Source organism: Nicotiana sylvestris, chromosome 4 (genome assembly GCF_000393655.2).
Source record: "Nicotiana sylvestris chromosome 4, ASM39365v2, whole genome shotgun sequence".
Taxonomy (NCBI): Eukaryota; Viridiplantae; Streptophyta; class Magnoliopsida; order Solanales; family Solanaceae; genus Nicotiana; species Nicotiana sylvestris.
In genome coordinates, this window is record NC_091060.1 from 112,091,949 (window position 1) to 112,109,496 (window position 17,548).

General features: G+C 37.6%; 1 protein-coding gene across 1 annotated transcript; it reads left to right on the plus strand.

Moving 5' to 3' along the window:
* Positions 1 to 7,587: 7,587 nt before the first annotated feature.
* LOC104212476 (DIS3-like exonuclease 2) lies at positions 7,588 to 15,719 on the plus strand. The gene is made up of 7 exons (XM_009761754.2): positions 7,588 to 8,050; positions 8,866 to 9,194; positions 9,300 to 9,353; positions 9,474 to 9,542; positions 9,658 to 11,895; positions 14,251 to 14,322; positions 14,714 to 15,719. The coding sequence occupies exons 1-7, from the start codon at positions 7,924 to 7,926 to the stop codon at positions 15,116 to 15,118; spliced, it is 3,294 nt and encodes a 1,097-aa protein (XP_009760056.1). The 5' UTR covers positions 7,588 to 7,923; the 3' UTR covers positions 15,119 to 15,719.
* Positions 15,720 to 17,548: the final 1,829 nt, after the last annotated feature.

A 17,548-nucleotide genomic window follows, 5' to 3' on the forward strand; every position in this document is an offset into this window, starting at 1 on the left:
ATATAAAGACAAAAGAGAGACTCTAGCTGCTGCAGATCGACTGGGAAGGGCAGCTCACCGAAAAGTCTCGAGCTGAGATGTCCACTCTATGCGCCGGACTGATAGCGAGATGCACCTGCCTCAAAGCCTGACAATCAAGTACAGAAGCATAGCATGAGTACATAAAAATATGTACCCAATAAGTATCTTGACTAACCTCGCAGAAGTAGTGATGAGAGGTCGACTTCGACACTTACTAGGCCAGCAAATATATAATAATATGAAGTTCAACATATTTAATTCACAGTGTATATAGATAACATCAAGCTCAAATAAGAATAATCATTGAAAATCCTTTCCTCCGCTAAACAAAACTAAGCATTTTCCTCATTTAAAATAGTGACCTTTCCAGCAATAAGTAATAAAAATTATAAGGGTTACGGTTCCATTAACACGCATAAATACCACCGAGGACGATCGGCCCGATCCAACATAAAAGTAGAATGTGCATTGCCGAGGGTCGAACGGCACGAACCATAGATGCATCTATTCACCCCGCTCGCAAATCATACATGTGATGCGGTAAAAAAATATAACCCCGCTCGCGAATCATACATGCGACGCGGTAAACATAAATTTTTCATCATTTAAACACAGCAATTCTTAAATTCCCTTTTTAACAAAATGAATACAATTCACTTGAAGCCCGTAAATCTTTAGATTTCCTTAAACTTACTTCCTTTCATACCATTAGCATATATAAGCAATTAATAGCGACCACGAATCATGATGTGATCCTAGAACTACCCGGACATAACAAGAATAGTAGCCACGTACAGACTCTCATCACTTCGTGCGTACGTAGCTTCCACAGTTAATCATATATTAATTAAGAACACCTATAGTGATGTTCCCCCTTCAAGGTTAGAAAAGAGACTTACCTCGTTTCGAGCCTACTTCCAATTCAAGAATGTGTCCCAACGCTCAAACCGGAGCCGCACAATCCGAAACTATTCAAATAGTGTAAAAGTCCATTATTATAGGCTTACAAATTCATATCCTAGCTATTAAAGCGATTATCCAACCCTAAGGGCTTCCTAAAATTCAACCCCGGGCCTACGTGCCCGGATTCAGAAAATTTTCAAAGGAAGTTGACACCCATAACCTATGGGTCAAGAATATATGTTTTTACTCCATTCCATAACAAAATTCGTGGTTAAAACTTGTTTTTATCAAAACCCTAGGTTTTACTCTAATTCTATGATTTTTCACTAATCTTTACATGTTAATCTATCCAAAATGCAAGTATTTAACTCATAAAGCATAGGGATCACTTACCTCTAAGAGCTTGGTGAAAATCTTCTCTGAAAAGCTCCAAAATCGCCCAACTTTTGAGTGGAAAATGAGCCAAAAATGGCTAACACCCGCTATAAATGAAGGTCACTGCCTTCAGTGATTTCTGCATCTGCGGTCCTAGGCTGTACATGTGACTACCGCATCTGCGAAAGGGGGGTCCGCTTCTGCGGAAAGCAAACTGCTTCTGCGGCTCCGCTTCTATAGCCTTGGGCTGACCACCCTTGGCCGCTTTTGCGATTGATCGACCGCTCCCGCGGTCCTGCACCTACGGCTGGCCAACCGCAGGTGCGGTTATGACAACAACTAGGAGCTTCAGCTCCTTCCAAAATTCCTAACTCAACTCGAGCCTTGTCCATTTGATGCTCGGGCCCCCCGAGGCCCGGCCCGAACATACCCACAAGTTTGAAATGATAAAATGGACTTGCTCAAACCCTTGGAACGCCCGAAACAACTCTAAATCTAAGAATCACCCCTAAAACCAATAGAATCAAACTTATGAACTTCAAGTTCTTCAATTCACACCCAATGCGACAAAACACACTTATACCACTCGAATTGACACCTAATTTTGCGTGCAAGTATTAAATGACAATACAGAACTATTTCCAGTCTCAGAATTCTATCGGACCTCGATAACACAAAAGCCCGCTCCAAACCAAATATTTAATAACTTCAAAATCTTAAGGAATCAACTTTCACTATTAGGCGACAAAACACTCCCGGGTCATCCAAAACCCGATTCGGATATATGCTCAAGTCCGAAATCATCATACGAACCTCTTGAAACCTTCAAATCCGGATTCTGAGGTCGTTTACTCAAAATGTTGACCGAAGTCAAACTTGGCCTTTTAAGCCAACCTTAAGGAACCAAGTGTTCCGATTTCAATCCAAATCTTCCAAATCTCGAACCAACCATCCCCGCAAGTTATAAATCTGTAAAAGCAAGTACGAGAAGTCTTATTTAGGGAAATGGGGTTCTAGAAAGCAAAACAACCAGTCGGATTGTTACAATCGGAGATTATGTCATTGTTAGTATAGGAAGTGATATGCGGCGATAAAATAGGCGGATGTTTAACAAAGGGTTTTATTTCCTGCATACAAAAAATAACTAAAAAGATAAAATATATGGTTGAAAATACAAATGAATACAATTAGGTTAAATACATAACTCATTCGTGAATCCAACATAGTACATTGATAACTAAAATAGAAACTTTGAGTTATGGCAATAACTGTTGTTTTAAATACAGACGAATATAGTTAGGCTGAAAATACAGATGAATATAGTTAGATTAAATGCATAAATAATTGATGAATAACATAAAAATGATAGAAATAACAATGTACTTAAAAATGTTGTTGTATGAGCTCAAATACATATAAATAAAACAGTCAAAAATCACTGTACAAAATAAAAATCAGTATATGCCTTATCGAATACATATAAATACATCTAAATACAAGAAGAGAAAACCACTGTACTAACTAAAAATAATGTATGCGGACTCGAATACATATAAATACATCTATAATTACCTTATCGTTCTGTGTTTACGAGCTACTTCCTTTAGCGACCTCTTTTCCCTTGCTCCCAGAAGCATCATCCATAAGTTTTCTTCTCTTTTCCACATTTTCTCATCTTGACCTTGTTTCATAGGGTCATTGTGTATTTTTTTCTCCTTTTGGCTTCAATGGTTGCTGATGAACCTGCAAATACAGGTTCCTCTTGAGTGATTTGCAAATCGAAAGATGGCCGTTCAAAATTGAGTGCTTTAGTGGGTATACCTCGGGTAACCCTCTTCGAAGTTGTTGAATCATCCATTGAAGAGGAAATTTCAAGTATTCTTCAGAAAACCTAAGAATGGTGAATATTAAAAAAACTGTTGAAGAGAAAAAGAAGAAGCTTTAACCGGCCAACAACCTAAAAACTTTAACACTTACCACAACTTTTTGGAGAAAAAAAAGTTAAAAATTGAGAGAGATAATGACGTTGTAAGAGAACTATAAAGCTTGTGGAAGACAATGGGGATAATCGTGGTTGAACAACATGGAAGCCAAATTTGCTGTGAGAGAGAGATCATGGAGAGAGAAATTAGATATACTGTGCGGTGATTTTGGGAGAGAATATGTGATGACCCAAAAAGTCATCACTTGATTTAAAAGTCAATTCTGCATTCCGAAGCCTTAAAATCTCCTTTTATCTCACCTCAATTTATGTGCATGGTCCGGACGTATATCCGAAACGCTTTTATGTGAAAATTTGATAAAATGCTAATTTTGCCATTAAAATTGAATTTAAGTTGACTTCGGTCAATATTTTGGGTAAACGGACCCAGACCCATGATTTGATGGTCTCGGAGGGTCCGCAGAAAAATATGGGACTGGGGCGTATGCCCAGAACTGAATTCTGAGGTCCCAAACCCGAGAAATAAATTTTTGAAGAAAATTATTTAACTAAAATTATAAGAGTTTCTAAAAATTTAAAGATGTTTGAATTTGATGGTATGAGGCTAGTATTTTGGTTCCGGAGCCCAGTAGAGGTCTTATATGGTATTTAAGTTGAGCATGTAAAATTTGGTAAGAAACGAAATTCATATGACGTGAATCGAACCCTCAGTTGTAAAATTTGAAACTTAAGAGTTCTTGAGATTTTTCTTTGATTTTTATGCTAAACTCGTAGTTCGAGGTGTTATTTTTGTGATTTGATCGTGCGAGTAAGTCTGTATGATATTTTTAGGTTGGGGTACATATTTGGTTTGGAGCCCCGAGGATTCGGGTGAGTTTCAGATAGGCCACAAGATGTTTTTCACTTAGAAAAGTTGGAGGTTTTTGCTATATCTGGTGTCTGATGCACCATGCTTCGCGATCGCGTAGTCACTCTCGCGATCGCGAATGGGAAATCGGGCTGGGGAGGCCCATTACGAACGCGATAAAGGCCTGCCCAGTTTTTTTAAAACAGTAGCAAAACGAGAATTTCGCCCACGACTTCATATTTTCAAAACTAGAGAGCACTGGGCCGATTTTCAAGAGGCAAGTTCTTCCCCAAAATATTGGTATATGATACTAAACCTTTTTCTTTCGATTTCTCTTTGCATTTCATCAATCTTCATCCAAAAATCTAGGGTTTTTATGGTAGAAATTGAGAATTTGGGTAGAGTTAGAGCTTTTTGAATAATTAAAATTTAGACCTCATTTTTGGGTCGGATTTCGAAACTAATTGCATATTCGGACTCGTGGGTGAATGGGTGATCAGGTTTTAGTCCGAACCTCGAGTTTTGACTAAGCAGGCCCGGGGTTGATTTTTGACTTTTTGGGAAAAATGATAGAAAACCTACAATTAAGCATTGAGTATGAATTCTTTAGCATTTATTGTTGTTGATAAGTTAATATTGACTAGATACAATTGAATTGGAAGTGAAATCAAAAGGAAAAGCGGTGTTTGAGGCTTGAGTTTGGTCGTGGAAATTCGAGGTAAGTGTTTGGTCTAACCTTAGCTTGAGGGAATAGGCGTTGTGCCTTATTTGCTATGTGCTAGTGTAGTGTACGGCGTATAGGTGTGGTGACGAGTATCTATACGTTGGTGTCAAGCATGCCCGTGAGTCTTAAATTGTGATCGTTGTGTTTCTTGATAAGTACTACTAATGCCTAAATTGTTGATTATCCATGTTGAGCAAGACTTATGATTATCTTCTTGGTATTTGTTTATTGTTGAGCATTAGCTCCAGTTGGGGTTCATTTGTGAAGTTAATTGTTGGTACAAGTTTGGTTATAGCTGATTACCTTGCCGGGACGTATTTAATTCTTATTGTTGATCCCCTTGCTGGGATGTATTTATTCTTATTGTTACTTCCCTTGTCGGGATGTTGTTGTTGCTATTGTTTGCGTGAGGAAAGAGTGATAAAGCACGAAAGGTGATGCCGTGCACATTTATATTTATGCATATGGTAAGGAAAGAGTGATAAAGCACGAAAGGTGATACCGTGCACATTTCTAATATTCATTTGGTGAGGAATAGCGATAAAGCACGAAAGTGATGCCGTGCACATTTTCTTTGTTGATTGCATAGTGAGGATTGGGAGTAAAAGCACGAAGCGTGATGTCGTGCATTCTTTGCCTATTTGTCATGATTTCTAGTTGCTATTGATACAAACGCCTTAATTGTTTCATCCTGTTATTTCCGTGTTTCCTTATGTTGTTATTCCCCAAAACATGTTTCCCCCTTCCCGTGCTTTTGAATTGCTTCTATTACTGTTATTCTACTAGATACTGTTTAACTGCAGGTTATGTTGTTTGTTGTGTCCTAGCCTCATCACTACTTCGCCGAGGTTAGGCTCGACACTTACTCAGTACATGGGGTCGGTTGTACTTATGCTACACTTTGTACTCTTTTGTGCAGATCCTGGTACTGGAACTTACAGACCTTAGCTAGGGGTTGTTGCCTTCAGTCCATCGGAGACCCGAGGTAGTCCTGCAGACGTCCCCAGGCCTTGGCATCCCCTTCCTATCTTGTTTCTTTCTGTTCTTTTCTATTTCAGAGACAGACATGTATTTATTTTGTTCAGACCTTATTTGTAGTATTCTTAGATAGTCTGTGAGATTGTGACACCAGTTCTGGGTGGTTTATATTTATAGATTCGTATTGGTATTAGCTTAATCGTTAAATTTTGTTCTTCCGTATTATTATTTCCGCTTTTTATAATATGTTAACTTGCATTTGTTAAGAGATTAAAAATGAAAAGGGTAAATTAATTGGAATAGTTGGCTTGCCTAGCTTTCACTAGTAGGCGCCATCACGACTCCCGATGGTGGAAAATTCGGGTCATGACAGAATAACTGAAAGAATGAGAGAGAAAAATATTAGACAATGTATTTAATGCCTTAACGGTAATGTATACCATAAATATATATTTTGCTATAGAAAATAAAAGATAACTATAGAAAATAATATTTTAAAAGGATTTTTATTTATAATAAATATGGTTTAAACCTTAGCTACACAAGTTAAAATTTCCTTAAAAATTGCACGGGGCGCCCTATTTGGTCGCCACCATTTAACCTATACCCATTTTTTTAAAACTTTTAACTTGTACCCACTTTTTAAACAACTTCAGCCCCCTTTCTCCTCCTCCTTCTCTTTCTCAAAGTTTTATCTTTTCTTTTTCCATAAGTAAGATTCATCCCTATCTGATTCTTCTTATTTCTCCTGTGAGTCCTATAAATTTTCACGCCAACCTATACATTTGAAACAACCAATTTGCTTTCTTTGCCACTTCCTATCACGTGACATGCATATATATATATATATACACACACACACAACTGACTTGGTGATTTGTTTGATTAATTACTACTCGTAATTACATAATCTGGTAAGTAGCAACAGTAAAAGTCATGAAACTACCAGGCAAATAATCATACAGTTCTGTATAAGGACAAAAAAGTGAATGAATGAATGAATGGATTTAATCTGCCTCTCTAATTTCTCTGAGGATATTTACATGTTTCGTGGATCCTATGCAAAGTAGAGAATCTAACACAGTTTGCAAGTTTGTGGTGCAATGTTCTCCTATTGTCTCTAATTAATTTTCTTTCAGGTTGGTCAAGATGGTGTGACAAATGAAATTATAAATAAACAAAAACTTCAGCTCTATAGCTGAAGTTCCCCAGTTACAAAGACAAAAACTTCAGCTCTAGAGCTGAAGTTTTACAGTTACAAAATAAAACTTCAGCTCTAGAGCTGAAGCTTACAAACAAAGCTGAAGTTCGACAGTTACAAAACAAAAACTTCAACTCTAGAGCTGAAGCTTACAAACAAAAACTTCAGCTCTAGAGCTGAAGCTTACAAACAAAAACTTCAGCTCTTGGACAGTTACAAAATAAAAACTTCAGCTCTAGAGCTGAACTTTAGGGCCGGCTACTAGAATACTGAAGTTATGCGAAAAAACAAGTACGGCTGTAATTATTTTTACAAAACGAACATAAATTAAAACGTGATACAAAAATTGGTATAGATGCAAATGCCCCGGAATTTCCGATAGAAAGTCCTCGTTTTCAAAATCCGACTGAATCGGCCTATTAACAGCCTAGTCTAAACGCACCAAATATTTTGAATTTTGAAAAGAAAAAGAGAAAAAGGAGTTCCCACGTGTCCTCACATCCCACCCAATGCTTTCCCTCAAAGCAAAAGAGAGGAGTAAGATAAAAAGCATATCTACCTAAAAGGGCAAAAAAGAAGATTAAAAGAAATAGAGCTAACAAAAGAAAATAGAAATGAAAAAAAAAGGAAAGGAAATGGGAAGAGGAGAAGACAAAGGAATCAATAGTCGGCGCCCTTGTCTACGCCGACCAATCATCACGTTCCTTTCAGCCCCCCCAACCCCCTTATCCCTGCTAATACATGAGTAACTCATTATATAAATGCCGTAGTAATTCCTCCCTCACCCCGCTTTCTTTCTTTTCTCATTTTATTTTCTTTTCTTCCGCCAATTTTTATACCGGAAGATGCTTGTTTATTGATTGTTTTGTTTTTTGTTCGCATTTCGTTTACTTTTTTTCTTCTTTTCTGTTGTGGGTTTAAATTTTGAGAATATGGGTGAAGTGGTTGCGGAAACCCAAAATCAGACAGCTGTAGTAGTTGACAGTAATAATACTCCGATTAAGGATAAGAAGAAGAACCGTCGATCTAGACGATCTAAGCAAATCTCTCCTCCTACAGGTACGTAATTTTCTATAGTATGTTCTATGTGATTTTATTTTGTAGGATTTCCAAGTTAGTTTTCCGTTCTTTCACTTGTTATTGTTTTATTGGATTTGGCCGGGCATTACTACTATTTGATGACGGTGAACCTCTATATTCCACTGGTATCTCCCACCAGTGATAACTGTGCTCCCTAAGGCAGAAATCACCTAGGGGATGCATTATATTATTTCTTGATTTATTAGGGAAAATTTTTGCTTTATTTTTGGTTTTCTTGCCTGGTGATTGTGCTTTCTATTATGGAAGACTTTTAAGCACAGTTGAATTAATCATAGTCGTCTATTTACGGGCTTGTACCCAATATTCAATCAAATACCTAAGAAAAAGAAATCTATTCAGCCATTAGTTTGTCTGCATGTGCATATATTAATACATGTATGTTTGCTTCACTCCGATTTGTCAAAACAAAAGGAACTATATAACATGTGTGCTTAGAGTAGCTAGTCTCATCGGAACGCATTAGTCTGGTGAAAATTAGAACTTGATGCTAGAGTTGAAGTGCATGTATCTTCTTCTTTGTTCTTATATGTTAATTATATTTGCACTTCATGTTTATTGTAAGATATTGTACTTCCTCTTTGGTTTCTTTGACAATGGATGTAACTAATTTAACCAAATTTTTAATTATCATGTTTGCCTTTTAGTGCTGTCTAAGTCTTTTGCCCTACTAGGGGAAATAGTTGAACTCATCCTGCATAAAAGTTTGATTGTGGTTTGAAATAGTCTGTAGTTTGTAATTTCCTCTCACTTCTTTGAGCTTGTACTTGGAACAGCAAGTAGTTCGCTGACTGTCTGTCTTGGGGAATCGAATTTCAAGGGAGATGTTCCTATCTTGGATCATGAAGGATCTAAAGAGCTTTCATTGCCTAGAGCATCAAACATTGCTTTTACTTCGTTGCCTACGATGCATTTTAATGAACATGCAGCGGAGAGCGAAAGTTTCCCTGTGCAGCTAACATTATCACCCGGTGTTGGTGGACAAATATATTCAGGTTCATGCCCAGATCCCATTGTATACGGAGACCCGCCAATTACTTCTTACCCCCAGAGGAAATATTTTGCTCCACATTGGCCAGCAGAAGCTGTTCATAAAGCACTAGAGGTCAGCCTCGTAACTTGCTTGAATACTTGTATATTGGTAAATGAAGTAATTAAAAGAATGTGTCGTTGAATGAGAGTTTGATGATACGTTTCTGTTGTTCTGCAGAGGGGTCATATCTTTAAAGCATTGTTTCGTGTCAACGCCCACAATAGACTTGAGGTAATCTCTAGTAACATTTGCCATGGTCTTTTTGCTACTCCATTTTTTGTTTATGCATCAAATTTGTAGTTCTTCTGGTGCTTTCATGAGATTCATAATCATATAACCCCTGCTTCTCAGGCCTATTGCAAAATTGATGGTGTGCGAGCGGATGTTCTTATTAGTGGGCCTGCAGTTCAAAACAGAGCCGTAAGTGTGGTGTATCTTTTATTTCTTGCTTAATTTCTTAGGTGTCGGTTTGTTTATTAGTTACATTGTGTGCCATTCTGCAGGATAACATTTTCTTTTCTACACTTTCTTGCAGGTTGAAGGAGACATTGTTGCTATTGAAGTTGATCCTCCTTCTCTTTGGACTAAAATGAAAGGATATACAGCTGGTGTTGAGAATTCCGCTTTGGTAGATGATGGTATGTTGGAGTCTGACAATTCAGAATTTGTTAGAGAGAATTGCAAAGGGAAGAACAAGGTAGATGCAGATTTTGAGTCCAGTAGGTGCGGTAATTGCTCTAGCCCCTTAGAAAATGCAGTATGTAATAGAAGTGGGCAATCCTTTGGAGAAGTGTCAAATCCAGAAGAAAAAGTACCAGTTGAGAATGATTGTGTCAATGGACATAATTTGACTGTGTCGAAACCTTCCATAGTTGGGTGCTCTAGTGAAATGAATGATGCTTTGCATGCGACCGAGAGATTGTCCGTCACTGTGAATTCATTCCCATCTAAACGACCAACAGGAAGGGTTGTCGCTATCCTTGAGGGTTCACCTCGTCGGGACACTATCACTGGTTTTCTCAGCGTCAAGAAGTGGATGTGGAGTAGAGAAGGTTACAAAAGGGACTCGAAGAAGAATAGACATTTATCGACTGCCTTGAGCTGTCAGTATCTCATGTTAACGCCAAATGATCCTCGGTTTCCAAAAATGATGGTACCCTTTAAGAGCCTGCCAGACTTTATTTTGAAAAGATTGGAAGCTGGTGATGTGACATTGGAGATGGACCTAGTAGCTGCACGGATTGCAGACTGGGCAGAAGAGAACTATATTCCAGAAGCTCATGTCACTGACATATTTGGACGAGGTGGAGAAGTGGAGCCGCAGCTTGCTGCAACCTTATTTGAAAATGCAATTGATTCTTCAGAATTCTCTCAAGAGGCCTTATCATGCCTTCCAAGTATCCCTTGGGAAATACCTAAAGAGGAGCTTCAGAGTAGAAGAGACATCAGAAATTTCTGTGTTTTTACAATTGACCCTGCTTCTGCCACTGATCTTGATGATGCACTCTCTGTTGAAAGGTTGTCTGATGGTAATTTTAGAGTTGGGGTCCATATTGCTGATGTCTCATACTTTGTTCTACCGGACTCGGCTTTAGATGAAAATGCCCGAGCGAGGTCAGCGAGTGTGTATTTGTTGCAAAGTAAATTGCCCATGTTGCCACCGTTGCTCTCTGAGAATTTGGGTTCGCTTAATCCTGGGGTGGACAAACTTACGTTTTCTATTTTTTGGGACATCAGTCTTACTGGGGAAGTTAGACAGCGCTGGATTGGCCGCACTATAATTCAATCTTGTTGCAAGCTCTCTTATGAGCATGCTCAGGATATTATTGATGGATTGCTTGATGATCCAAGTTCTTATAAAGGAGAACGTTCTTGGCCAGTGTTACATGGCCTTTTTAAATGGTCTGATGTTGTTACATCTGTGAAGAACCTTTATGAAATCTCTAAAATCTTGAAGAAAAAAAGGTTTGAGGATGGTGCTTTATCACTCGAAAGCCCCAAAATAGTTTTCTTATTTGATGAAGAAGGGATACCTTATGATAGTGTGCTCAGTGGAAGGAAGGAGTCGAACTTCCTTGTTGAGGAGTTTATGCTTTTGGCTAACAGGACAGCTGCTGAAGTTATAACTAGAGCTTACCCTTCTAGTGCACTGCTGCGAAGGCACCCTGAACCCAACCTACGTAAGCTCAGAGAGTTCGAGTCCTTCTGCTCTAAACACGGTCTGACATTGGACACATCTTCCTCTGGCCAGTTCCATAATTCATTGGAGCGCATTAGACAAGAGCTCACATACGATTCTGTGTTATTGGATATTCTTATGTCTTACGCCTCAAGACCCATGCAGTTGGCAGCTTACTTCTGCAGTGGAGACGTAGAAGATGAAAATGATCGGGGTCATTATGCCCTTGCTATTCCTTTATATACGCACTTTACTTCTCCGCTCAGGCGCTATCCGGATATTCTGGTGCATCGGATGCTTGCTGCAGCTCTAGAAGCTGAAGAGGCATATCTGAAGCTCAAACTGTTGCAAAATCCAGATGGGGGAGAAATGACACGCGAAAGATGTTTGACCAATGTATGCTTTGATAAAGATGCAATTGGATCACCTGAAGCTCAAGAAGCATTATCTGCAGCAGCTTCAAAACATAGGGTTCCATGTGCAAAAACTATTGCTGGTATTGCTTCCCATTGCAATGAAAGAAAGTTGGCTAGCAGGCACGTGAAAGATGCTATTGAGAAACTCTACATGTGGGTACTTCTAAAAGGAAAGGAGGTATGTAAATTATGTTCAAAGCATTATACTTTTATACAACAAAAAGAAAGGTATTTGGAGGTAACAATTGGCATGGGCGGATCCACCCTTTAGGGTGGTATGGCACCCACTAGGTTGGTAAAATTATCATATACTTATGTAGAAATTTTCTCAAACTAGGTTAAATATTTGATCCTGCCACGCCCAGTCTCAAATTAGATAAAGGTGCCATGATTGGTAAACCTTTTTATCAAGTTCGAGTTTATCTTGAACCTTATTTGACTTTTCCTTTTTGTTGTGCTTTTTATTTCCTTTGTCCCAGTCATTTTCCTTTTTGGATACCTCCCAATTTCCTATATGTCGTTTATTATTTTATTATAATTTTTTCCTCTTTTCTATTATTTTATATGTGATCTTTAGCAAGAACACGTATAAAAGAGCCTCCAAAATTTAAAAATTCAATAAAAATTTGTGCTATTCTATGATTGTTAAATACAATTTAAAACTCTTTACTATTAAATTATGATGAATATTTCACAAGCATTGACTAGAAAAATATGAGATTTATGATTTTAATTTTTGGGATTTGTAGTTTATCTGATTCTGCATTTACTTATGGGCTATAATTTACCTATTGATGATATTTTTTTTCTTATTTTGAGTGGTGGAATTCCTTTATTGAAGACGTTATTTTACTTGTGCAAATTTATTTTTAGCATACAAAAAAAGATATAGTTCCCTAGTGAATATTAATTTTACTTGTATTATTAATAATAAGGGTGTGATTCCTTTTTAAAAATGCTAATTACATTTGCTTCTTGATGTTTTAGATGTATTTTTCATACAATAACATACTCAGTGAAATCTCATAAGTAGGGTATGGGAAAGAGATATAATTTTCATATTTGCAAATGAAAAATGTCTATTAAATTACCCGAATAAACTAAAAAAAATGAACCGAACAAATATTCCGAACAAAATCTATATTAGTTATTACAAGGTGTACATTAAAAGAAATTGTGGCGCGTGCCACCTTCAAATCTTAGATCTGCCTCTGACATTGGTGTTATGACCTTTAATAAATGCATGTTAAAGCTAAATGCTTGTTTATAATAGACAAATATCATGCACTTGCATGAGATCTTCTGCCCGTGTTGTGGCGTGCCGGGTGGGGGTTGTGGGGTGGGGTGGGGGGATCATTTCTTGATGGTTTGAGGCTATATCAGTGCGGCTGCAATTTTGCACCCGTATTGCTTGAATTGTGAAATGCTACCAGGTCTTACCTGGATGTTTGTAAGTGATAGATCTCAAGCTGAACTTCAGCCGCTGAAAAAGGGGTAGGCAGTGGCCTCAACTTGGCAGTATTTTTGAGAATTTGGCAAACACATAAGCTTGTTATATTTTGAGTAAAGAGCATGCAGAAATTTGGAAGTTAGGTAAAGTAGGGTGTAAGAGAGACAGTTTAAGGGCTGAACTTACAGACCGAGGAGCAACATAATGCTAGATAAACTTAATAATATCATGTAATTTAAGCTACTTTATTCATTAGAATATCTATTGGATAATAACAAAGATACAGGTCTCGAGACTTTCTAAAATTTAGCAGCTCACAGCATCGTCTGGCACTGGTTGGAAGAAGAAGTGGGAGGAGGATATGGAAATTTTCTTCTCTGTTTTTTGTTTAGATGGATGAACAGGAAATACAGTAGAAACTTAGATAATACCTCTCTATTTTGCCAGCGTTTTAGGTTCTTCATTAACGAAACAAAATATCGTTCCTTTTTTTGGGTGGCTTGTCTACTATTCTTTTCGCGCACCTTCCCAAACAAAACATTGGTGATTCTGTGTTTCCTCTCAGATGAAATCGAAAACTTATGTGATGCTATCAGAATGGGGACATGCAATTAATCATGATTTAAAAACAGAAGGGCAAAGTGGAAGAACAATGAAGATCCCTGTATTGTTAAGTGTTAACTATGCTGCAAGTTTGTTTATAGAAAGTTCCAATAGCTTTACTTGTGAAAGAAGTGAGGATAGCCGGACCTGAATACTTGTAACTTTCTTCCTCATACTTTATCAAAGCTTTCACTCGTGTGTCAATCATCATTTTAAACCGAAAAGGGCTAAATGGCAGGATAATAATGATATTGTGTACTCTTGTGCTCTAAGTTTGTCTCTAGTATGTTGCAATAGCTACACATGGAAAGATGTGAGGACAATAGAACCTGAGTACTTGTATAACCTTTTTCTTTGCTCTTTATAAAAATTTCCACGATGAAAATAGTCCTCAGATCACGTACTTTCATCCTTGTACATTATCAAATTTGCACTGACGAGAATAGTCCTTTGATTATTCATGTGTTATCCTCCATGCAGGTATTGTTCTCACAAGCAAGAGTGATGGGTTTGGGACCACGATTCATGTCCTTGTACATACACAAGCTAGCCGTAAGTTCTTTTTACCTTGATTGATTGATCTATTTACTCCCTCCATTTCAATTTATGTGACACTATTTCCTTATTAGTTCGTTCCAAAATAATGACATATTTCTCTATTTGGAAACAATTTAACTTTAAACTTCTCATCTTCCCTTAACGAGAAGCTTTTATAGCCATACAAATGTTATAACATTTTAATGACCACAAGTTTTGGAAGTCTTACTTTCTTAAACTCCTAAACCGAGTTAAACTGCGTCATATGAATTGAAACGGAGGGAGTAGTATTTACAATCCAGAAGCTTCCTTTAGGACCAGTTTTCTGCATCAGATTATGCTTGCTATGTACATGTGTCATGCCCTATTCTCAAAATGTCTTGTTTATATTGTTACATACTTCCAGACTGAACAGCGCATATACTATGATGAAGTTGAGGGACTGACTGTGGAGTGGCTTGAGGCTACTTCGACATTGGTACTTAGTCCGTCTACGAATAAGCGCTTTAACAGGAGGGGTAGTTCAGGGAAGTGCAGGTCACTTGAAGAAGTAGCACTCATTGTGAGCCCATGCGAGTTGAACCAAGAATTGGATTTATGTGGACTGAATAATAGGGGAGGGAGTGGTGTATTAGAGATTAGAGATGCTTCAAAATCTGGTCTCTCTTGTACAGCAAAGGTTGAACCTGCTGTTTTCCCTGTGACTCTACGGCTTCTTTCAACAATCACTGTTGCTCTTCATGCTATTGGAGGAGGGAATGGGCCGCTTGATATTGGGGTAAGACTGTTTATTAGTTCATATTTCAGGTAATCTGGCCTTTATATGTGAATTTCACTGGTTAAACAGAATTCACGGATGAAAGAGTGATATCTTGGAAGTACGCAACTCCGGTGTAGATATTACAGTAGTTTATAGGTTGAGTAGATTCTTGGACAGGAGAATCTTCTGACTAGCATGCGTGATACACTAGAAAGGACGTAATGCTGAACTGACTTCTAATAGTAGGTGTAGATAAATGGGGTCTCTTAAAGTGGCTGTTTCTAACCAAAGCTATCTGTTTTATACCAAAGCTATCTTTAGGAAATGGCCCTTATTTTTGGTGGCCATTTCCTTCCCATAGAAGTTTGCTGACTGTGCTGCATCGACATTCTAATGTTCTGATGCCAATTTCAAAGACAAATTCCTGTTTAATATTTTTCCTTAATGTTTCTGCTGGACTATGACCCATTATTTTTTAAGTTGGGAGTCCTGACAGTTCTCTGCTTTTGTATGGTCGTTGATTTCGGGGTTGTAATTCATGGCTACATAAGTACTGTACTTCTTCAGCTCTTAAAAGATTCTCCTAATATGCGATGGCAATATGTTCTGTTTTCTTTTTTATAATCTGATTGTGTGAGACTGAGATGGAAAAGGATACCAATATATGAGAGAATCTGAAGGTTAGAGGCAAAAAAGGTAAGTTCTCATTCACTTGAGCCTTGGTAGGCAGTCATCAAGTATGTCTACTAGCAAGAAAGTGATTTTGATGGCATCTTGATTGTCTCAGATTTGACGGGGTTTGGGTGGATGACTACGAGTCAAAAGCTCGACCTTGTTTTGATAATAAAGAATCGCTGTTTAATATTGCACTTGGATAAAGAAGAGTAAGGATATTCATCACCTCTATTCCCTTTTCCATTTTATTATGTTTACTGGTCTTCGATTTGCTTTAACTTCCGTTAGGTAGAGCAATGACCCTCATTCAAGGTCATGCTTGAGTCCTTTGCCAGGATCAGCCTCCACTTTCTCGTGCATCCAATTAAAATTTTCTTGTTGTATTTATGACAATTAAGTTTATAATTCATCAAAAAGAAGAGCTGAATCAGGTAGTACCGTTGTTAGAAAACCTATTATGGTGTAATGTAGTCTCAGTGACTCACTTCTCCTGTAGTTAAGGCATTTATTTATACCTGTTAAACGTGAAAATGTTAGGGATAAGTGTGTTAAAGGTGTTCTTGAGACAGCCTTGGGGTTCGCCTATGATAGGCACACTTGGGACTGCTGGGATGTACTTCTACGAAGTTCATTAATGTTGTCATTGACCCTCAATTTTTTTTAATTAACTATTTATTCCAAGAAATTCCTCTGCGTCAATCTTAAATCAGTGGAAGATCCTGGGTTTTGCAGTCCAGATATAGATTAATGTCCAATGTCATCGGCAGCAACCACTAGTGGCGGTCTGTCCTGCGTTTTTATTTGGTTCTAACAAAACCTCAAAAAGAGTTACACAATCAAGATTATAAAAAGGAGACACGTAGAATAGACAATCCGAGTATAATTTATTATGAAGATAACTATGATACGAAGAAGATTGCTACTACAATAATTTACCAGATAATGTTTGTTGGTGATAAACTAGAAACTGTTATAAATATATTATATTATGGATGTTTATTTAGTACTCCGTTGTAAATAAGCTTCCTGAAGAAGCTTATCCATATGGGACTCCACCGTAAATATGTTTATCTATTTAGTACTCTATTGGAAATAAGCTTCCTGAAGAAGCTTATCACTTCGGTACCCGGTTATGGATAAACATTACCCTAGGTAGAAGATTATCCATACCGGGTATAATAAGCTTATCCATTCAGTACTCCGTTATGGATAAACATTGCTCTCAGTAGAAGATTATCCATATCTGGTATAGTAGCTTATCCTTTCAGTACCCAGTTATGGATAAACAACCCCCGGTAGAAGATTATCCATATCGGGTATAATAAGTTTATCCTTTCAGTACTCCGTTATGGATAAACATTGCTCTCAGTAGAAGATTATCCATATCTGGTATAGTAGCAGCTTACACAGCAGCTTCCTTTCTTCTATAAATAGAAGAGATTTCAGTTCATTATGTACATCAGTTTGAATTCGAATAATATATCAGTTTCTCTCTATACTTGTCTTTACTTTATAGTCTTTATTTTATAACACGTTATCAGCACGAGACTCTGCCATCTCGAGCAAATATTTTGAAAGTATCTGAGGTAAGAACTTTCTTTTCCTAAATAATGTCAAATCTTTCTAAACTTGAATTTGTAGCCCTGGATATATCGGGCAAAAGCTACATGTCTTGGGTGCTTGATGCTGAAATTCATCTTGATGCGATGGGTCTGGCAGACACCATCAAGGATAAAAATCAGGCATCAAACCAAGACCGTGCCAAAGCAATGATATTCCTACGCCATCACCTTGATGAGGGCCTGA

Excerpts from the sequence above, each read along its gene's own strand:
- LOC104212476 (XM_009761754.2), top strand. The coding sequence starts at position 7,924 with ATGGGTGAAGTGGTTGCGGAAACCCAAAATCAGACAGCTGTAGTAGTT. Across the intron at positions 9,354-9,473 it reads ACGCCCACAATAGACTTGAG|GCCTATTGCAAAATTGATGG; the intron begins GTAATCTCTAGT and ends CCTGCTTCTCAG. Across the intron at positions 9,543-9,657 it reads CTGCAGTTCAAAACAGAGCC|GTTGAAGGAGACATTGTTGC; the intron begins GTAAGTGTGGTG and ends ACTTTCTTGCAG.